The 23,696-nt window shown below is 38.0% G+C and overlaps 1 protein-coding gene across 1 annotated transcript in view; it reads right to left on the minus strand.

The window, feature by feature from the left end:
* Positions 1 to 20,530, minus strand: part of LOC100249307 (O-fucosyltransferase 9) — a 37,641-nt gene extending 17,111 nt beyond the window's left edge. Inside the window, exons 1-4 of the mRNA XM_002272722.4 lie at positions 19,654 to 20,530; positions 16,822 to 16,894; positions 5,561 to 5,628; positions 4,089 to 4,177 (exon numbers count right to left, since the gene is read on the minus strand). Coding sequence (XP_002272758.2) covers positions 4,089 to 4,177; positions 5,561 to 5,628; positions 16,822 to 16,894; positions 19,654 to 20,073 — 650 coding nt within the window. The 5' untranslated portion in view covers positions 20,074 to 20,530. The remainder of the gene's footprint in view (positions 1 to 4,088; positions 4,178 to 5,560; positions 5,629 to 16,821; positions 16,895 to 19,653) is intronic.
* Positions 20,531 to 23,696: the final 3,166 nt, after the last annotated feature.

Consider the following 23,696-nt stretch of genomic DNA (forward strand, 5'->3'; position numbering starts at 1 on the left):
TACTATCCACGGCCTCATTCCTCCTCGATTAGCAGTGAAGGCTACACCGGTAGTACTGCCACTGCCAACTTGGCTTAATAATTTCTGTAGCATCTCCATCTGCTCTTTGTTGAATGGACTCGGCTCGGGAACAGAGGTGCTCTCAGAGTTGGCAGCCACGTGTGCTCTGCCATCTCTGTCAAACCGTGGCTTTGGTTTCCAATCAGCAGGTTTGCCATGAAGCTTCCAGCAAGTCTCCTTATAATGGCCTGGTTTCTTACAATAATCACACCAAGGCCTATCCCGTTTCTGACGATCTCCACCACTACTATTAAATGACCGAGCCGCAAGGGCAGAGGCATCCAATGTTGGGGCAGGTTGCTCTTTTGATCCCATCATCACTTTCTTTCTACTTTCTTCACGTCTAACCTCTGAAAAAGCCTCCCTGAGACTTGGCAGGGGTTTAATGCCCATGATTCGGCCTCTAACATCATCCAATTCCCTGTTTAGTCCTAGGAAGAACTTGAACAGTCTCTTTTGTTCCACAATTTGCCTGTATGTTGCTGCATCATCCGAACATTTCCATGAGTGAGTCTCAAATAAGTCAAGTTGCTGCCAATACCTTGTGAGTGTGTTGTAATACTGAGTAACTGACTGCTCTCCTTGGCGGAAGTCATGTAGAGCTGATTCAACCTGAAACAGTTCTGAAGTATTTTCAGAACTTGAGTAAGTTTCTTTGGCTGCATCCCATATGTCCTTTGCAGTCCCAAACAGCAAGAAATTTTCGCCTATGTCATTATTCATGGAATTGATAAGCCATGACATGATCATGCTGTTTTCAATCTTCCACTTCCTGAAACCCGGTTCTGTAGTTTCTGGCATGACTGCTTCTCCAGTGAGGTACTCATCCTTTCCTTTACCGCAAATGAACAGCAACACAGATTGTGACCACTGTAAATAGTTATGGCCATTTAATTTGTGTCCTGTGATGAGAATAGGAGAGGAATCATTGCCACCAAGGTTTGGAATTTCAGATCTGCCCCCTGATTCTGGTGACGTGACGCTGGATACTTGTGATGATGCCATTCCGTATTTTGTCATGGACCGGAAAGGTAGAAGAACACTTTTCAAGGCACGTGCAGGGACTGGAGTTGAGAAAAAAATAGCCGAAGGACGCCGGAAAATCTGATCAGAGGGCCCGCGGAAGCAAAAGAACCCCAAAAGAGGCACGTGCAGGGCTCGGATTGCACAAACAGGTAGGAAGGGTGGCTGGTCGGCGTCAGGCGAGCCTGGAGGAGGAAGCGCGTCGCCGGAAAGTGGCTCACGCGCCGGCGCGTGAGATGCAGTCGCCGGCCGGAAAAACGCGCGTGGGCGGCGCGTGGATGGGTTTCTGGTTCCGGTGCTTTGGGACAAATTGGAGATCTACTCCAGGTGCTCCTTGCGGTGTAGAAAAAAACTGTCGCCGGAAAGTTCGCCGGAAAAGTTGCCGGCGGTGAGTGTTTTCTGACGACTATTCGACTGACTGGAAAGTGTTTTCTCCCTTGGCTCTGAGAACAGGGACTGATGGCCGGAATGAGAGAGAGAGAGAGATGATCGGATTGAGATATGGCCAGAAAGATTTGGCCGGAATGAGTGATGGCCTGAATAAGAGGTGGCCAGAAGGGATTAGGGTTTCAGAAAACTGGCTCTGATACCATGAAGAATTTCTGAACTCCTATATTGATAATGAATCGGTACACACCATACACATATATATACACAAATGACTGAATAAGAAACAATCAATCTAGCTTAATTCTCTCCTAAAATTAGGAAACTAAATCATAAGGAAATATCCTAAATGATCTCTCCTTTTTTATTCCTAAATTAAAGTCCTAACTTTGGCATTATTTCAACATTATATAAAATAAAAATATTATTACAAATAAGAATTTAATTTAATTAACTTTATTCTTATAATTAAAATTTTGAAATTAAGACAAAGAATTGAATAAAGGTTTAACATCAATTTTTTTCCGTAGTGGCAAAAGGTAACTATCAAGAAAATTTTTAAAGATTTATCAAAAATAAATAATGGTTAAAAAATAGTCATTAAATTTTTGTAGAATAAAATATTACAATATTTTTTATAATCTTAACCATAACATGTGTAATTATATTAATTATTAAATAAAGATTTAATCATTTTACTTAAACAATATATTTTACTTTCACGAGGCACTATTCACAATGCTTAAATTTTCTAAAATGTCATATGATAAGTATAAGATTAAATTTGTAAAAAGAAATCATATTTAGACTTCAGCTAATTTTTTTTTTTTTTCCATCAGTACTTCAGCTATTTTTAATATTAAATGGTTAAATTACATTCAGCACTTAAATCTAGGATAATATCCAAAAAATTTCATTACTATTAATTTATTACTTATAATTCAACACTAAGATTTTTCAGCACATAATTTTTATTTTATCAAACACCACCTAAGTTAACTCTAATTTGCTCCACAGAAGAGTCATTATAAAAAGGAAGATGAGAAATGCAACACGCTTCCTAACTCCTCAACTCCATTACAAAACCTTGAACCAACACTGCTTCCACAGAATTTTTAATCTTCACTACAATGACCTGGAGCTATCAAAGATACAGAATATTAAAGTATTGTGCCTAAGAGATATAGACCTTGATCCAATTAATTTACCTTTCACCAAACATACGCAAGAAAATGGGTCCAAAAGGAAATCTCAATTAACATGATCATACTCTTTTTTTTATGATGCAATTAGCAAACTAGTCCTAGAAAGTCACTTCTCAACAACAAACCAACAACCTAGTCTGACATTAACGCCATATCTAAAACTTTCTGCTTTCCACAACACACTTCTGGATTCTGAAGTTACTTTACCAATAACCTTCCCAGTTCCATGAGGAAGAATCTTGACAAGCAATTTTCACACACTTCCTACCTAGCTAATAGGCCTAAATATCTTTCAACTCTTCTTCACCATCATCCAAACTAGGAGTCTTATCTTTTCTAGCCCAGTCCTATGCCCTTCCTTGGTGGCTCCTGAAACAAGATCTTCCTCACTATCAATCCAAACTTCCCCAATTTTCAAATTTGATGAAGTTTGTCCTTGATGAGCATTATCTATTTGTGGACAAATTTCGTATTTTTTTTCCTTTTAACGAAGTGGCTCTCAACCTCTAATGCCAATGAACCTCCAAAAAGCTTAACTATTTTCCATGATTCTGACCTTAGACAAGGCTAGAGGAGGCCCAATCTCCTTGGGCTCATAGTGCACAGCTTGTGCCTCAGAGGAGAGGTCCTCATGGGGGCACTAATGCCTGACCCACCAAAGACCAAAACCATCTAGAGTTCCACACCTGCAGATTGAGGATCCTTCCAACTTCGGCCACTCTTTTGACTTGCCACACTGAAAGCTTCTTGTACATCAGGAGTTATTTTGCCCAATCTTGTAACACAATCAGTAAAAATTCTCTTGTTATCAATGCAATACTTATGTACAGAGCCCATTTCAGCAAAAGTTCATTACATGTTGACATTCAGTAGCCAATTCTACATCATTTAGATAATTATTATTTTTTAAATGAATCAAACTACCAGAATAATAAAGCAGAAAGAAGAAAAATTGCAAAGCGTGAGCATATTTTAAACTAAATTCAAAGTTGTCTGCAAAGTCTAACCAAACTTTGTTGATTGAAATTCAACTTCTGCCTATGCAGGAAACAATCCAAATGAACATCTATTTTGGCATTTGCCTTTCTGGTTTATACTGAGACATCAGCTAAGTCTGTGCTCTAGTTCCAAAACCACCCTATAGTATAACAAAATCTGTTTGACACTTCAAAAGAAACAAAAATCATTGTTTTATTTAACCCCACCTCAAACAAACCACATTTGTGTACAACAGCAGTCACAACTTGACAGTAATTAGCTATTGGCATGACAAGTAGAATCACATGGAATTAGCATGAATCATTAGGAAAACTTATTGCTTAATAATAATCACACCCTTGATGATGACATTGGGAAATATCACAAACATGCCAGTGTTTACAAGAGAACCTATAAATATCAAACAACTTTCACCTGGAGTCTCGCCAAACACTATTTAAATGAAACATTGGAATTACAAGAGTAGCATTCAATAATCCTGCCACTGCCACTGCATCACATATCTGTCAATGAGAATAAATTGTTAAATAAAATTCATATGAAGCACAGCACGCACTATTCTGTTCTGCAAATTGTTTGGCTAAAGATAAAAGAATGAAAAAGATGAAAAGAAAAGGAAAAAGAGGGTTGCTAGACTGTTGATCAGCACACATCCAATAAACCTTTGCTATATATACATATAAATGCAGCGATAAAGAAAGAAGACAAACTTAATTACTAATCAAACTATCAGCACTCCTCCTGAACATGCAAAATATTTTCTACAGTCGACCAGCACAGCTAGGTTCAGATTCTCAGATGATCTGACTAGATACACAAAGGAAACAAGTTACCAAGACATGGTGCCTAAAGAAGATCATCCCAAAAAATATAATTCCATTGAATATCTACCTTTCATGTCAAAGTATTAGCAAAAGAGGAGAAAAGACATGGAAACAACAAAACTCTCAACAAATTTGGTTGTGTCCAAAATGCTTGCTTGAAATATATGTGAATATGTCAATTCAACAGGTAAACAAATTGTCAAAATTTGAATGCATTAGCACACACAATGACAGGTCATCGTTTCTTTTTGCTGGTCAAATTATTCATACTAAGATGAAAAACCCAATATCTATACTCATTGTTGGGTGGGGGCGGTGGATTTGGTGATGTGGGAAACAAGATACTGTCATGTGTCCACAAATGTGAACAAACCTCCTCTTCAAATGGACCTAATATCAGGAACCTCTAATATTCCTAGTCACACAGGAATAACTGCTGCTAAAACCCCTTCCACTATGAGGTTTCAGGTTCCTAGAAGCATGAAAACCTTTGAGGTCTTCAAGAAGAATTTCAGCTTCAGTAGAAAACCCAATCCTAGCCTATCCAGGAAAGACCTAACTACTGTTCCCCCAGGGTGTCCAATGAGTAACTCTTACATATTGGGCATGGACTAGCAAATGCTGAAAGATGAATGATATAACAGAAACAAATTTACACAAGTAACAGAAATTTTCTTAAACAATGCTTACGATACTATGAGATTGAACCATTTATGAGTGAATGTGCATGTCTTTAGCTTGTTACAGCCAAATAGTAGTGTGAGTAATTGCAATTTTATCATATATGCAAGAGTTTCGGCATTTCAATATAGGTTGGTCAAATTTCAGAGTTCCAAATTTGTAGCAACTGCCCATGTGTCATCAGTATAATTTCATCCAATCTGGTCAGAGGAGTATGATAATCCATAAAAAATTAAATATATGAAGGATATGATACAGAATTGAGAAAAATTAGATGAAAAATAAGAACACACACATATATATGCACACTAATAAGAAAAAAGTCAATCTATTTCCTAATGTTTAAAGTTAGAGAAACAATTTTATTGGAATTAAACCTACCGATAAGCGCTGTTGGTTCAACCCACCATTTGCTTCAATAATAAAGTAACCATTAGACTTTGGTAACTCTGAGAAGTGTTGAAGCATCCAAGAAAAGAAAAGAAAAAAAATTAGCTCCTCAAATTAACGAAACCATTGTAGTAAAGAACATAAATACAACTATTAACATTATTGTATTAAAGAATTGTAATCAGACATTCCAAAGCAACCCCTGAATAAAATTTCCTGACAATAGTTCATGAGATTTTACAATCAATATTCTACTGCTAGATTGCTACAGTAAGCTATGCTACAAAACAGGGAAAAAAAAAGTAGAAGAAATTTTTCTGAACTTAGCTATACATGCACACACTCAATGGACCATACAACTTGTCCCTCCTTACAATATATGTTCACACCAAAAAATATCATGATTGAATCATTTTAGACTATCACAATCAACAACTTGCTTCATTTTCTTCCATTCATAAGAACTATAATATTTTCCGAACTTAGCTATACATGCACACACTCAATATTTCCAGACTTCTTTTACGATTCAATGTCAAAGGTGTTAAGATAGAGCCCTTAAAAACATAACATGACGTAATAAATTTCCAATTCACTTTCATCTATCCTAATTCCATGTATTGTACCTTGTAAGCATTTTGACCTGCATCTTTTGTATTATATGTAACTTGAGTGCATTAGGAGTTATATAGAAGATCTAAGTCACAGGTTCCTTGTAAGTAGATGACTTGTTCATAGTGGTTCGTGGGCTTAGACAACTCTTTAGAGGTTGTAGTGTACCACCTCCTACTTGGAAGGATGGTTGATCTTAGTCATCAGGATGGGTTTTTCATGGTAAGTGCACTAGTGTGTATGGTTATACATTGGATAAGACTACAAGGACTCATGACATAAGGCTATCAAGTCACCATAACTTCACCAAGTTGTTTCATTGTGTTGTCTCTTAACATTGAGAGAATATTGAGTTTGTGCTAAAGTTAGTAGTGGTTTTAACCTACAAGTGAGATTGTAAATTAATCATATATTTCTTATGGATTGAGTCATTGTTGATGGAAGTCAGTAGCAATAGTTATTCTAATAGAGACACCATGATATCTCATAGGATTGGGATAGAGTGTCCCCTTAGGTGATCCTAAAGAGGTGTGTTCATGTAAAATATGGTCGTAATAATTCTTTAAGTAGAACTTGATATAGGCTCTTGGAGAGTTAAGATCAGTTGAACATACAATAGAAAGATATGTAACTCGAGGATAATAGAGGTAATTTTGAAAGGTTGATAATTTTCACCTTATTAGACTATGGATACCAATTCATGGGGAGACTAAATGCAATGAATAGTAGGTCACGGACCTAAGCACATAGTGTCTCGTTGTTATTTACATAAGGTATCGGAGTGTAGTCGATTCTCTATAGTAAGATATTGAATCAACTTTTGAATTGGATTCTGAGGGAGCCAATATTGTCCTATCTATCCCAGTGGTCCCTATTCGAGCTCATGTGCCTTGTTGGCATGGTCTATGAGGGTTGGATTTGCTCTAGGTTCAATTTTGTGCATAAGGGCATTTTGGTAATTATATAAGGTTGCATTGGGGTCGGTGAACAAACTCTTTGGATTGGACTAATTGATTAATTAGTAGGTCATATTAAATTAATTAATCAATTAGGACCCATTTTGGGCTAGAATAAGTGACCCAAACCTATAGTAGGCTTAAGTTACTTAAATCCAATTAAGAACCTTACAAATACCCCCTAAAGGTTAGGGTTTCCATAATTTTGTCCTCCACCTCCAAAGAATGAGAGAGTCATAGCCTCTATCCTCCCTTCCACCCCTAGTTGAGTGCCAAGATCCAAGAAAAGTCATCGAGCGAAAGATCGTGGGTCTACAAGACTTCCTGCGACTGCAAATATACTCTTCATTAAAAGCATTCGATTTGGGAAAGTCTAAGTCGAAGGTAATGTTTTCTAGCACATATATCTAAATTTGTTTTATTTAAAACTATATTTGTTTCCACTGCACGTAGGATTTAGAAAAGTCTAGGAAAGTTACATGCACCTAACTTGATTTGGGCATAAGGAATAAAGAGATATGGGTATTCTTATAGGAGGAAGGGCCGACAAAGGCATGGAAGAGTCAAATCTTCTCTTTGATAATGATACTCCCATCTTTGTGAGGGTTTCCAAGGTCAATTGATACAATCTAAGTTGAAGCTAATTTTAAACCAAAAATTAAAATGGAGAAGAGAGCTAATTCTAGTTTGGAAGATAGATAATGTGGAGAACTTGGCTATTGTGTTGGGCTACAAAGTGGGAGTTCTTCCTTCCACTTATTTGTAACTTCAGGCACCCATGCCCTTTATAAATCAACATCATTTTGGGGTGTGATAAGGAAAAATTTCAAAAAAGGCTTGCTCTATGAAAAAGACTATGTATCAAAGGGCAAGGGTTTAACATGGATCAGAAACACCTCCTCTAGCTTGCCAATTTATTTTGTAATATTGTTTGTCATCCCAAGGAAGATGAGCTTAAGGCTTGAAAATCTTAAAGAGATTCCTTATAGAGAGTAGATGCTCTTGTGAAAAGCATCACTTGGAGAATTAGTCAATTGCTTACACGAAAAAGCATCAAATGGTTCTTAGCATTAGAGATCTCCTTATCCTTAACAAAATGCTCCTTGGCAAATGGAATTAGAGATTTTTTTTAAGAGAATAAGTCTTCATGGAGGTAAGTAATTATTGGAAGTTTGGGGTCAAAGAGGAATGTTGGAACTTTTATGAAGGGATGGGTTTGGGGCAGGGATTTGGAAAGCAATCCCGAAAGGGTGGGACATCTTCAAAGGTAGAACCTGTTTTGCTATAGAAGATGGAAGGAGGGTAAGGTTTTAGAAGGATATATGATATGGTAAGTCTCCTCGAAGTTTTTTTTTTTCCTTGCACGTCATTGCATTGTCAAAGAATGCTCAGTGACAGACATTTGGGAACAAATAGATGAAAATGGACACTGATGTATTTTTAGACAATTTCCATTATTGAAGTTTTTTTTTATAAATAAGCCAAGAATATATTAACAAAAGGCAAACAGTCACATAGCATACAGGAGGTATACAAGGTAGCTAAACCCTAAAAAACAAGCTAAGAAACCAAGAAACCTCACCAGCACTTAAGTGGATGCTAACCACTCCAAAAAGCCTAAAAGAGAAAACGACTCATCTCCAATATACAATCTAGCCCAACTCCATAAATTACAAACAAACCCCTCCCCTAAAGGCGAGCCTATTCCTCTCCTTCCAAACCGTCCAAAAAATGCATAATGATATGGATTTCCAAATCTTTTTCTTTTTTTTTCCCACAAAAGGGCCCCTCCAGCTAATTAACACCTCCTTTACAGTTTCTGGGAAAACCCACTGGACACCAAACAAAACTAGGATAATTTCCCAAAGAACTCTGACCACTATACAGTGTATAAGAATATGATTTACAGTTTTTTCTTCACAACCACATAAAAAACAACAATTAGGGAGCTGTCACCCTTTTTTTTGGAGCCTATCTAAGGTAAAAACCTTCCCCCACATAGCCTCCCAAGCAAAGAAAGCGACCTTGGTTGGAACCCTATCCACCCATATGCAATTCTTCGGGAAGGAGGTGTCATTGGGATTAACCAGCAAGCTGTACGCTTCCTTAACACCAAACTGCCGTTTCTTCCACCCTTCTAAGAGACTGAGTCATCCTCCAAAGTAAGCTTGTAACCCCTCAAGACATTAAGCAAATTTCCTACCAAATCCAACTCCCAATCATTAAAAGCTCTAAAGAATCTTAGATTCCATCCTCCCTGACCAAAATTCTGGTCCCAAACTTCCTTCACCGTAGCGTTCCTATGGGTAGCCATGGCAAATAATTGTGGAAAACTTTGGAACAGCACCGTAAGGCCGCACCAATGGTCAGTCCAGAATCTTATTTTAGTGTCATTTCCAACTGTGAACACTATATTTTCCCAACACTAATTTGATTCCTTCAGAATCTCCTTCCAAACGTCCCATTAGCCTTATTTGTCCTCCAACCAAGGCCCCCTTGCCCATATTTCACCGAAATCACCTTCTTCCAAAGATTTTCCTTGTCACATGCAAATCTCCATACCCATTTTCCAAGCAAGGCCTTATTCAAAAGAGCTAGCTTCCTTAAGCCTAGCCCACCCTTCTCCTTATTCCCACAAACCACCTCCCAATTAACTAAGTGGGCTTCCCTCTGCAAGTTTCCCCCTCCCCAAAGGAAGTCTCTTTGTAATTTTTATAATCTTCTTGCTACTACCTTGGGCATTCGAAAGAGGGACATTTGATAAATGGGCATACTAGCCATCGTACTCTTTATGAGGGTGATTCGCCCGCCTTTGGAAATATATTGTCGTTTCCAAAGCGCAAGTCTCCTCCTCACTCTCTCTTCCACCCCATCCCACACAGAGATAGCCTTGTTAGGAGCCCCTAAAGGCAGTCCCAGATAAGACGAAGGCAAAGAACCCTACACCCTAACTCCATTGCCAAAACATCAACCTCTTCCACCTCACCAACTGGAATGATTTCACTTTTGGCCAAATTGATCCTTAATCCTGACGCGGCTTCAAACCAAAATAGTGTCTAGCTCAAGTGAGTTAGGTGCTCTTTCTTTGCCTCATAGAAAACAACTGTATCATCAGCAAAAAACAGGTGAGAAATATTCAATTCCGTCCTTCTTCCCCGGATTTTGCACCCTGAGAGAAAGCCCCCTTCAACAGCCCTGCTAATGAGAGCACCCAGCACTTCCATTCCCATAACAAAGAGGTAAGGAGACAGAGGGTCTCCTTGATGAAGCCCCTTGGTACTCGAAAAGAAGCCTGCTGGCACCCCATTAACCAAAACAGAAAATTTAGCTGTAGAGATGCATCTCCACATCCATCCCAACCACTTTGACCCAAATCTCATCTTTTGCATGACCTTCATTAAAAACTGTCAGTTGATGCTGTCATAAGCTTTTTCGATATCCAATTTACATATAAGCCTTTTTTTCCCTTTTCTTTTCTGTCATGAATCAATCACCTCGATTGCTATTAAGGAGGCATCCAAAATCTGTCTACTCATCACAAAAGCATTCTGATAAGGGGAGACCACTTTTCCTATCACTTTCTTGAGCCTATTAGCTAACACCTTATCCATCAATTTATACAGCCCCCCCAACAAGCTTATAGGTCTAAAATCCCCAAGGTCCTCTACCCCTCCTTTCTTGGTATTAGAACCAGAAACGTGGTATTGAGGCTCTTGAGAAACGAGCTTTGATCATGGAGCTCCTTAAACATTTCCATGACTTCCTCCTTCACAAAGTCCCAATAGTTTTGCCAAAAAGCCATTGTGAATCCGTCCGGGCCCGGGGCTTTGTCACCATTCATTTCCATCAAAGCAGAGTGGACTTCTTCCTCAGAGAAGGGAATCTCCAAGTTCTCAGCTTCTTGAAGGCTTAGGTGATCTAACTGCAGCCTTCCAATTTGAATTTTCTGATAGCATTTGTTGATAGGCGTTAGCTACCCTTTCCTTCACATCTTGCTCCTCTGACAGCCACACCCCATTTATCTTAATTTTGTCTAGGGAATTATTTCTACGATGTGCATTTGCCATACGATGGAAAAAACCCGTATTTCTGTCCCCTTCCCTTAACCATAATTCCCTTGAAAGCTATCTCCAATGGACTTCTTCCAGTAACACCCACTTTTTGTAATTTTCCTTTGCTTCCTTTTTTAATTATGTTTCCTCCTCTGATAGGTTTCTCTCGCTTTCCACCATGTCCCAAAAATCCACTTGTTGAAGAGCTGAAATTTTATTGCATTCCAGCCTCCCAAAAACATCCCTATTCCAAGACTTTATATTTTGTTTAAGCTCTTTCAACTTTGCAGCCAACCTAAAGCTGGCACTACCTCTAACCACAATCCCTTGCCACCAACTCCATAGGAGATCTTTAAAACCCTCTACTTTAAACCACATGTTTTCAAATCTGAAGGGGGAGGGTCCTCTTCTTAAACCAACACCCTCTAGCAAAATAGGAAAGTGATCAAAGATAGGCCTAGGCAGCCTGCTCTGGAGGACTCCACTAAACTGAACAAGCCAACTAGGAGTCACGAGAAATTTGTCCAGTCTAGCCCAAGACTGATTATTTTGACCCCCGCTCCAAGTGAACAATCCCCTTTGCAAAGGAAGATCAACTAGCCCTAATTCATCAATTATCTGAGCAAATCTCCTCATCGTTGTTGTTAGCCTCCCTTGTCTGCTCCTTTCCCTTTGAAACATAATGATATTGAAGTCACCCCCTAAACACCAGGGTTCTTCCCAGATTCCTCTAATCGCCCCAAGCTCCTCCCACAAGCATTCCCTTTCTTCTTTAGTGATCGGACCATAAACTCCCGTGAACACCCAGACAAAGCCATCTTCCACATTCCTGAATCTACAAGAGATTGAAAGTTAGCCCACCTCCCAATCCAGAATTTCCAAAGACCTTTTGTCCCAACAAATCAAGATACCTCCCGCAAAGCCAGAAGCATCCAAAGCCCTCCAATCTAAAAATCTCCCCATTCCTAAACTCCTCACCACACCCTCAGTCATTGATTGAAATTTTGTCTCCTGAATACACAATAAATCTACCTTCTGCTTTCTTATGAAGGCCTTTATTATTTTCCTTTTGGAGCTGCCATTTGCTCCTCGCACATTCCAACTCAACAATTTGAGCTTCAGGACTTCCGAAAGCTGACACCCTCTACCCTACAAGGGGCATTTCTGTTTTTTCCCTCCCTCATAGTTAATTGAGCACTCTAGCCTCTTTAGCTCCCTTTCAAATTTTGATTTCTCTAATAAACCTTTACTATGAATCCTCTTCCGTCTTTTTCTAATTTTGACCAAGAAATCTAGAATCTCCTTTTCCAATCCCTTTGTCGAGAAGCCCAAAAAATGGCTAAATCTTGCCAGACTGCTTTCCTCCCACCTATTCTCCTCCCAACCCCTAACTTCTTAAGGCTCGGACTGAGCTGAGCTCCACTCCAATCCCCTTTCCTTATTGTGGTCACTATTTACCTCTATCAGATCCTAGTAGGCAGTGGTTGCATCCTCTATAGCCCCATCTGCGGTGATCATACGCAATGGACTCTCTCCCTCAATTTCCTCCCTTAATGCCCCAGAATGATCGTAATACTCCCCCACTGGAGTCCGACCAAAAGAAAAAGAAGGAGAAGAAGAAGACCTAGAATCCCTTTTTCCCCAAGAAGCCAGAACAGCCTCATAGCTTCTTCAACTAATGCATGGTCTATCGTTGTTTGTTGATCTTCTATTTGCTGCTTCCTCAAGACTTCCATCTCCCAGAGTTGAAGAAACTCTGCCTCTGGGTTGCTCCAGCTTCTCAGACCATGCCACGCCAAGGGGCGAGCCTTACCAGATTGGGCTATGTCCAAAAGATGGCTCTGGGAAGGGCCTGGGCTTGAGTCCCCTTCCAAGCCAACTAGCCCAAGTGTCGAAATACTCTCCACTTCATCAACCCACCACGCAGCCTTGGAAGACGATGGCCCAGCCTCGTCTGCTGCGGCCCCTTTTAATTTTAAGTCCGCTAATGGGCCTGGCAAAAAGAGCCCACCAGCCAACTTAGAGCCTTTTGAGCCCACAGATGGGCCTAAAGGAGGAGGCCCATTTGCCAAAGGATCAATAGAGGGTCGGGCCACCGACCCAACTTGGTTCTGACTTGGGTTCTTTTTACACCCCGGCCCACTCACCTGCCCACCACCCGTCCCGTCTGCTGACTAATGCAGAACCTCGAGCCTCGCGTCTTCCTTCTCTTCCACCACCCGCGGGCCAACGCGTGCAATAGCCTCACCCCCAACCTCTCCTCTTGGTCGACCAGTCGTCCCTCGACTATCACCCAAGACCTTTCTCAAAGACGGCCTAATCTCCCACCAGAGAGAAAGGAAGTAACAAACCTCCTCGATCCCAATCTCCAGCACATTAGGTAATTCTTCGCCGTTTGTCTTCACCAAAATTCGGGCCCACTGAAGCTCCTCCAATTTCTCCGTCTGGGGGTCGATTGCTAAGAAGCCACCACACTCCTCCCCCACCCTTCTCAAAATGATCAGGTCCCATAGCGAGATTGGTAACCCTACAATTTTCACCCAAGCCTCGCTTCTTTTCTCACCTTCAACCAAACATCCAGTCCTAGGGCTCCATCGCTCCAACCGCAACTGAATCCCTCCAAACGATCTCTTCCCAGAAGTGAGAACTCGTTTAGCTTCGCCCAAAGATTCAAATTCCAACAGTATCCTGCCCTTTTCCATCCTTGCCAACCCTAGTTTACCTTTCAGCCCCCAAGAGTTTGCCATTAAAAACCCCCATTTCTCCAAGTCCTCTCCTCTTGCTGAACTAAGGTTCCAAGATCCAACAAGGCAGTGTTCCAATTTACTCAAGTTTCTGCTAATTTCCTCCCCTCTTACCTCCACCCTGACTATATTTATGCCTCTGCTCCTCAGCATTTTCACCACTTCCACATACGACCTTTCCAGAGTAGGTTTCACCGGGGCCATCTCTTCCTGCTTGTTTTCCTTCCTACCAATGGCTACTCCCATATTTCGTAGCATCTCCGCCATAGAGAACCAGCCCCCCCTTTCTCCTCTGGCTTTCAGGATGAATATACTGTACCTCTTCATCTCCAGATCCACAACCCCTAACCGGAGAAAGCACCCCGCTCTATTCACATCTTGCACCAGGGAGTAAGATCTCCCATTTTCCTTCCATCCTCTTTCCTATTTTCCAGCTTTCTCTTCTTTGATGTACTGGTTCAAACTTTCCAGAAAAATCCCTAAGCTCACTGGTCCCAACCGTACCCAGGAAGAGATCCCTCTCTTTCTTTCCACAATAATGGCTTGAGGTTTTCCCTTTCTCTCCTCTACTTCGATCTCGAATACCTTCGATTCCACTCCAACTCTACTCCCCTTCCGTCTCCTCCGGTTCTCCGCTCTATTTTCTCTCTCTTCACAATCGCCCTCTCGCTCACTCTCTCTCATTGCAATAGCAGAAAGATGATCGTGGTAAGCCCGATTATTGAAGTTGTAAAGGGTTAAGACATTTCTTTCAAGGTTGCAGGCTGAAAAAGTGGTCAGCGGTGCAAAGGGTAGGTTGAGACCAAAGAGTGGACAGTTCACAGTCAAAGCCTTCTATTCTTCTTTGATGCCATAGGGGAAAGAGCCTTTTCCTATGGATGTAGTTTGGAATTCCTGGGTACCGACGAGGGTAGGCTTCTCTATTTGGGAGGCCACTTGGAGAAGGAGTTTGGCTCCTAACTAGCTGCAAAGGAGATAATGGAATTTGATGAATAGGTGCTATTTATACAAAGATGCAATGGAATCAACTCTTTTTCACTGCACAAAGGCTAGTGTTTTAGGGCACCTTGTTTTATCCTTTGGAATTACATGGGTGCTGCCTTCTACAATTCATGAGGCCCTCCTTGGTTGGAAGGGGTCTTTTATAAGGGAAAACATGAGAAAGCTTGGAAAGCTAAAGCATTTTTTGTTTTTTGGACTATTTAGAAAGAGAGAAACCCGAGAGCTTTTGACAAACATGGAGCTAATGGATCGAACACTCAAATATGTGATACTTTGCACTCTGCACTTTTTAACGTAAGAGATTCATAGATGGATCAGTGGCGAAGCCAGAATTTTTTTTTTTGCTTGTGTATGTGTATGTGTATGTGTGGGGTGGGGGGGTTTGGGAACAAGATTTTAAAATTTATTTCAAGTAGGGCAAAGAACCACAAATCTCCCTAGTGTAGCTTAGTGGTAACTATGAAAAACTTTTGAAATTGAGTGGGAACAAGTTTAAATATCTTCTTAAGAAATAAGTTTTGTCAGTTTTGAAACTTTCAGATGGGACATTTGCTCACCCTAGACCTAAGGTTGCTCCACCACTGGATGAGATGCCAATGTCTATCATATACTAAATAAACAGTAAAGGGGAGGATGTTGGTTTTTTGTTCCTCTCTTCTTATCATTGCACTTTGGCATGCTTTATCTATGCCTTATGTATTTTGGTATGCCTTTTTCCTAGGTGCTATTAATATTATTTTTTATTGTCCATCAAAAAGTAATGGGTTCCTTAGAGAAGGAGCTGGCAACGCTGTTATATTTCTAATGCTGCCCTAGATCTTCCTACTATATCTAATGCTATAGTAGAATGTAGAAGCTACTTTAACTGCCATGGATTCTTTCTTCTTCCATAATATTGTTGTGTGAAAACCTCAATTTCTGTCATTTTGTGCAGGGATAGCCCCTTGAAGGACCATTTCCCAAACTTCTCAGTGTAATGAGTGATAAGGTGCCTGGTAGTGAGATTCAATGACAAGGACTGTGAGTGGTATCCTTTAGCTTCCTGATTTTATTCAGAACTTTCAGCATTCAGAATCACAGGCAGTGGTGAAGTTTGTTACTTTATGAGATGTGGTGGGCAGGATCAAAGAAGACACTATCAAATGGAAGGTCAACATGTACAAAAGGTTCAGTATTCAGTCATTGTTTTGGGTGATGTATGGTAAGGAGAGCAAAAAATTCCCAGTTCCTGGGATATGGAATCAATGTCTCCTCCAAAGAGGGGTTTTCGCATGGGATGCAACTTTAGTGGAAAATCCTCATCATTGACCAGTTGAAGCAATAGGGCTTCCTCTAGCCCAACTGCTGTTGTTTGTGCAAAATGAATAAGGCAACCACATTCCCAGTCGTTGTTGGGCCAGCTAGGGATCTCTGGACCCTACTCTTTTCTCTACTCATTGTCTAATAGGTGCTTCCTAATTCAGTCAAGAAAGTCACTGCCAGTTTGGAATGGAAAGTTTATGAAAAATAACAAGCGTAAAAAGTAATGAGAGCCCCTTATGCTTGTTTTCATGGCTTTGGTAGGAGCATAGCACAGGTATCTTTGAAGGAGCACAAATAATGATTTTGAAGCTGAAGGATAATCTGACACCTTTGGACCTATACCTGGTGGCATTGGAAAGGTAATACAAGTGTGAAGTGCAATTGAAATTTACATGGTTGATTATGGATGAAGCAACAGCTGAACACAGAATAATGCATGGTCTCAGAAACTAGAGTTCAAAGGAAAAAAAAAATCAAAACAACAATACAATCATATAAAGTATGCAAGTTTGAAACTTTTATAGCCAATGCATTAAATAAAACTTTGTTAGATTAAAATATCATGGTAAGAATGCAAATCAAACCTGCTGCAGAAATTCTCTGGTTGACACAAGGCTTCCAACTTTGATGTGGTTTTGGATGCCACACAGTCATCAGCTGCATAGTCCATCCAAGCATTGCATAAATCAGTCCCAACAACATCAGTAATAAACACAAAAAGGAAACCCGTAAAATGCAAAATCTTAACAAAGAAGCATGTATAGCTATTTTAGACTGATTCCTTATAAGAGTGACAACAATGTCAAAGCTACAAATGAAACATTACAACAGAAAGTAATTGTGTTTCTTGACTGAAAAGATTATCAATGAACCAATAAAATATACAACCGTACACACACACACACACATATATATATATATAACAATCTGGGCCTTTAATAGTGGTACCTATTTATAAAGTTAAGGCTTAGGCTGACAATAAAAAATAAAAGAAAAGAAAAAGGAAAACACTTGAATTCCACTTCCAGTTGCTAGAAAGAATCTTTTTGTATCCGTAGTTACTAAAATCCTAGATATAACATTAATCAGAAATTACTAAAATTTTAATGACCTCTAGCATGCCAATATTCTCATATTTCAAGTAGACTACCGAAAAGTTCTATAGGAAAATGATATATAAAATACATGTATCCTCTAGAGAATCCAACATTCGACCTACATAATCAGCATCCCCATTTTCATTTCCTCAAGTGCACCAATTTTAAGTCAGTCTTAAGTATACTTGTGAATTTGAGACTCAACCAAGGGAGAAGAAAAGAGAAAAATTTTGGAGAATAGTTAACAGAAACTCCCTCCCCCTTGTCCCCTCCATTTGGAATCGGGTTACAAGGTCAAAATATTAAATATAAATCATAGTTCATATATCTCTCCCTCCCTTTGCAAAATGAATCCCCTGCCCCCTACATTCCTTCCTTTAAAATGAATCACTCCCTGTCTCTCCTTCCCCTTTGCAAAATGAATAATTATATGATGTTAGCTCTATATCTGCATACATGCACACACATATATCATGCAAAGGACCCATCATTTGAGGATGGTAGCAGCATCCTCATTTTCAATTTCACATAATTTAAGTTTTAATGACATTTGCGTAATTGACACTCAAACAAGGGACGGTTAAAATAAAAGAACCTGGAGGAGACGGAGTTAATCCCTCTCTCTATCTCTCTTTTTGCAAAATGGAGAGTTTTTAATGTTTTTTTGATAAGTAAGAGAATTGCATTATGAAAAGGTGCTAAAATAGGGGCTTAAGATGTACAAGAAAGAAACACTCACCCCCTTACAACTGAAACAAAAAACTGCCCAACAAGATAAAGAAAAAAACAACATTTCCCTCAACGAGAACTCACCCAATCAATGAAATCAATTAGCGTCAAAGGACCATCTTTTATAAACAATTTAGACTCAAACCAAAGTAAATATACAAAAAAGGCTTTCAGTTTCTGCATGGATGGCACACCTCCTTCAAAGGCAATTTTGTTCATTGCCTTTCAAACTGACCAAAACAAGCATAAAGAGCCCGCATTCCAAGTTGCCCTTCACTTCTTACCCACAAAAGACCATTTCCACCCCAAGAGGGTTTCCCTAACCGAGGAAGGAAACACCCAATACACTCCAAACAAAGTAAAGAATAGCTTTCACACTTCCCTTTTCTTTTCACAATGGAGAAGAAGATGGTTAATGGACTCTTCATGCGCTTGGCACAAATAACATCTATTTGCTAAAGCCCAACCCCTCTTTTAAACTTGGTCCAAAGTTAGAACTTTTCCCCATGACACTTCCCAAGCAAAGAAGCTTACTTTTGGTTGCACACTAGAGTTCCATATTATCTTCATTGGGAAACACCCTGTTGAGACTGGCTCTAAGGCTTGTAAAGAGGCTTGACCGAAAAAATGCCATCCTTTGATTCCACCCACCTCACCCTCTCCTCCTCCTCCACAATCACTCTCTTCCCACTCAAACACAACAAGAAGGAGATTTTTTAAGGAGTGTTGTCCTCATGCTTTTAATGTTAATTCTCTAAAATGGAGAGTTGCCGGGTGAGCTTACAAAATGGAGGAAATGGCCTTCTGCCATGGTGATGTTGTTATTTTGTAGGGTGGAGGAGTTTTTTACATTAAATGAAGATGGGCATGTCTACTATGCTGGATCTGATGTGAAAATGGTTATGGCAGAGGGGCTTGAGGTGAAAAACCATCAGTTCTTCATTGATTGCTATGGAAGTTGTTGGTTAAAAATTATTGAAAGAAAGAAATTATCCTCCATCCCAACATCTTTGGAAGAGCCCTTGATCCTTCAATGTGATCAAAAGCTTTCTCCACAATTCCTAGTACAATCTTAAAAACATTCATGAATACAGAAATTGTCACTCTCGAATTCTTAAAAAAATCCTGGTGTAGTAACTTTCAGATCAATGCCTCGCACACATTAATCTTAAACCCTTTTCTGTTGTCATCCTAATTGAAGCTTGTCTATCACTCTAACTTCAAAAATACTAATCATCTTTGAACCAAATCTCATATAATATATAAACCCAGTAATCAAAAACTAGGGCATTGTTCAATTAGCATTTTGAAAGTTTTACTTGCTTCCAAAAGCTAAAATTAAACCAAAAAATAATAATAATAATAAAGACATTGAAAATGCAAAGATGCTGTCTGGTTAACAATAGAAATTATTTCCCTTTCTCCTTTAAAGCAAGAAAAGTGTTTCTAAAAATGCTAACAGTGTTCAGCTAACATACTTTAATTGCTTTATGATCTAAACTCTGGGCAATTTTGCAGGTAACCAAACAGCCTCAATTTCTGAGCTTTCTATCACTCTGAATAGAATCTAGTTAAGAGAAGAATCAGTACCGCATTGTGGCTTCTATTGCTCTCACCCTCCATAAAAGCCCACAACTTCTCGAAAACCTCAGGACTCCTATACACCGATCCCGGCGGCTGAGCCTCAGCTCCACCACCGCCGCCGCCCCCGCCGCCACCATCGAAGCTCAAAGATCCCATATACAACAACATTCCCGAAATGTACAACACCGGCGCAAACAACAGCAAGCCTCGCCGCCGGAAAACCGCCGACACAAAAACAAACATCACCCGCTCCACAAAACTATGCAGCTTCTGACCACGGCCGCCGCCTCCTCCTCCTCCTCCCCCGGCACCGAACCCCCCACCGCCGCCGGTCTTGGTCCGGCCATGGCGGAACCGAGGCGATGACGGCGGAGACGACACTCCGCCATTTGAGCGGCTGATGCCAAGCCGGCTGTAACCGTGCATACTGTATTAGGGCTGAGAAAAAACAGGAGCGAAACGCTAGAAGCAGCGGCGAGATCGGAGATGGAGCCCCACAGCCAGAATGGGGTGCATTTTGTACCACTCAGATGAGACTGTGGAATCGAGTTGGAAGCAGTTAATGCAGTGAAAAGAAGAGTGTGGAAAGCAAAACACTCGCTCAGACAGACTCTCCCCCACAAAGTAAAGAAACACAGGCCCCGCAAACGGTTAAGGAAGTGCGGTCTCCAAACGGGAGGACACACCGGATCTCGTTCCCCTTCAGTCACGGACACCGTGCCGCCCCCCACCCAAAAGGGCTTTTTTTAAGCTTATGGCTCACTAAAAATAAGCTCTTCTAATTTGAAGGCAATCAAATTGAAGCAATAACGTTGTAAGCTGAGTTAAAAGCTGCGGGTTTAAGCCATTCCTAATGACAGAATTCTGAACGTCGCAATGATTGGAGATGATATGTCGGTGAAATGATTAATACTTTAATAGCATTCATCCCTTTCCATTATTTTAATATGCGGGTGTTTATAATTCCTCTTTATGTATTGATTAATACTTTGATTTTGACATTTGGTTACATTAATTTAAATTATATTCAAATAATAAAAATTTATGGTTATCCAATCTATGTATAGCAAAATCAGGATCATTAATAATAGCAATTAAGATGTAAGTAGGAATATTGATATCAAAATTATTTTTTAGAAATGACAACTTTTAAAAAAAAATGTTAAAAAAAAAAACATAATAATATAATATATTTGGTAACTATTTTCAAAAACTTTTTTTGAAATTGTCCTACGATCTTTTATAAAACAAAAATTTGTTTTGAAAACTTAAGGTATATTTGATAATTATTTTTGAAAAAGGTTTAAAAAATTATTGTAAGACATTTTATAAAACAAAAATCTATTTAAAAACTTAAAATATTTTTAATATATAAAAATACTCTATTTTTTATCTTAACAAAACAAAATAAAAAGTAATTTTTTATTGTCAAACACGTTTTCCTTTTTTTTTTTCTAAAGAACATAAAACCATTTTAAAAAATAATTATAAAAAAATCCTTAAAATACATATTTTTAACATATATTTTAGAAATAATTTTATATCTAATATTTTATTTTTAAACATTCTTGATATTTATATAATTATTTTTAAAAAATAATTAAAAAAAATATTCTTTAAATGGAGCATGAAAAATTAAAACAATTTTTTTTATTTTTAAACATTTTTTTTATTTTTCTATTTTAGAGAATAGAAAATTATTTTTGAAAACAGTTCTACATTGGAGATGCTTTAAATCAGATCATGGATTTCAAAAGTGATTTTACTTCATTAAAATATCTCCAAAATGGATATTTAATATGATTTTGCTGGTAGCTTTCGTGACTTTTTTTATCTTATGGTGTAGCCATCAGGCTTGACAAATCAAGCATTGGTGGTTCGGTGGTGTAATTTCTTGGTACATGTTGGCTGTTTATGAAAAGAATCTTTTTCTATTCAATGACTTAATATTTACGTACAATTTTTTGGTTTGTTGTTTTCAATATTAAAAATATTATTAATTTTTATATAAGATTTAAAAACTCATAGAGATTTATTTTTAAAAATTAATAATTTTAAAAATGGTTTCAAACAATTTAGGTATCAAAATTTCTAAAAGTAATTTTAAAAATTAAGGTAAATTTATTTATTTTTTATTTTTGTAAAATGCAATGTATACAAGGACACTCATTTTCCTATTCCTTATTTTCTTTCTTATTTGTTTTAATTTTAAAAATTTTACCATTATCAATTCCTACCCTTTCTAATCCCTCCATATAAAAAAAATATTTCCTAACATTTTTTTTATTAAAACATTATGTTAACTAAAATAAGAGTATTAAATTTTAAATGATTTGTTTTAAATTTTTTTTAATTATAACTATTACTTATTTTAAGATTAAGACGATGTATGTTTTTTTACTTAATTGTAAATAGTTGTTGGTTTTTGTAATATTTTATTTCTATTAAACATTAAAAAATAAAAAATAAAAAAATCAACATATTACTTTTTTTATTTAGAAAAAGTCAAATATTTTGACTTTTTCTATTTAACTAAAAATTTATAATAAGTTATACAAAAATAGAAAAATAAACAACTTAAAATCTAAAAGTAAATTATTTCAGTAAAAACCTAAAAAAAAATAAACACCTTTTAAAAATAAAAGTTCATAAGAATTTCAAACCTTTTAACTTCAACCAAATTTGAATATAAAAATCTCATATTTATTTTGTTCTCAAATTTTTACCTCTTGTTTAAGGTGATGTGGCATATTTTAGGTATTATAAGTGGCAATTTATATGAAAAGGAAAATTGGCAAATTAGAGACATATTATTTTTACTAAATTTTTTAGTATTTATTCTAAATAAGAAGGTAAATAAAATAAAACTTTGGAGAATGAAAATTCACCCACCACCATAAATGGAAGGGAATAAACCATTACCAAAGTCTATAAACAAGTAAAAATGGAGTTTTTTCCATCTTCTTGAATAAATAATTCATACTCTAGTTTATACCATTCCTTAATAGGAGAATTGTCCATCTCTATATGGGACCTATGTTAAATAGGAGTTCTTTATATTCAAGGCTTATTTTATGATGAAGTCATCCCTTCTAATAAGGAGTTAATTGTTGTAGACAAGACTAATAAATCTATCCTTCCTCATACTTGTGAATACTCCTTGCCTTTCATTTACAAAGTTGAAAGATAGATGACAAAGTTCAAGTTACTATTGAGGACTAGGTGAAGTTTTGGGTTAAGGGACCTGCCAAGTATTAGAAGCCTGCCACTATGACTAAATAAAATAAAGAAGCACTCTAAAAAACCTTTAATCTTGTTGACTCTATTGATAAAACTTATAAGAGATCTCAAAGAGGGAAAACTATTTTCATCAAGCTAGAAGTTGGAGTAGACATTGAAGAAGAGATTTATTTGGTTGTGTTCTTGTCATGTTCATTATGTGAGTTTGCCTTACCCAACAAGGATGTGGGCCTTATTCGATCAAACATTTTTAAGGTTACAACTATGATGGCTCCTGGGTAATCCTTTTGCATAGTGGTGTTGTTGGGATAGAGTCCTAAAAAGCATGACATGATGTAATGGATTTTAAATTCATTGATAAATTTATTACTTATGTTTCTAGTTCCTTTTATTATTCATTATGCATTAGTTGGTTATTTGAGCATTCATATCAATATCACTTGCATTGTATATAACTTGGGTGCATTAGGAGTGGTACAGAAGATTTAAGTCATGGTTTCCTTACAGGATGAAAAGTCGTTCACAATCAGTTCATGAATTTGGGCAATTCAATAAAGATTGTAGTGTTTTACATCCTAATTGGAGGAATGACTTGTCTTAGTTGTGAGTATAGTGTTCTCATGGTGAGTGCACTAGTGTGTGGGGTTACAAATTGGATATGACTTATGGTAAGTCATGATGTAAGACTATTAATTATTATGATTCACCAAGCTACTATATTGCATGGAAAATAAATCTTGAGAAAATATTAAGCATGTCTTGGAGTCAACAAGAGGCTTTGACCTATGAGTGAGATCTTAATGTGGTCA

This window comes from Vitis vinifera, chromosome 18 (genome assembly GCF_030704535.1).
Source record: "Vitis vinifera cultivar Pinot Noir 40024 chromosome 18, ASM3070453v1".
Taxonomy (NCBI): Eukaryota; Viridiplantae; Streptophyta; class Magnoliopsida; order Vitales; family Vitaceae; genus Vitis; species Vitis vinifera.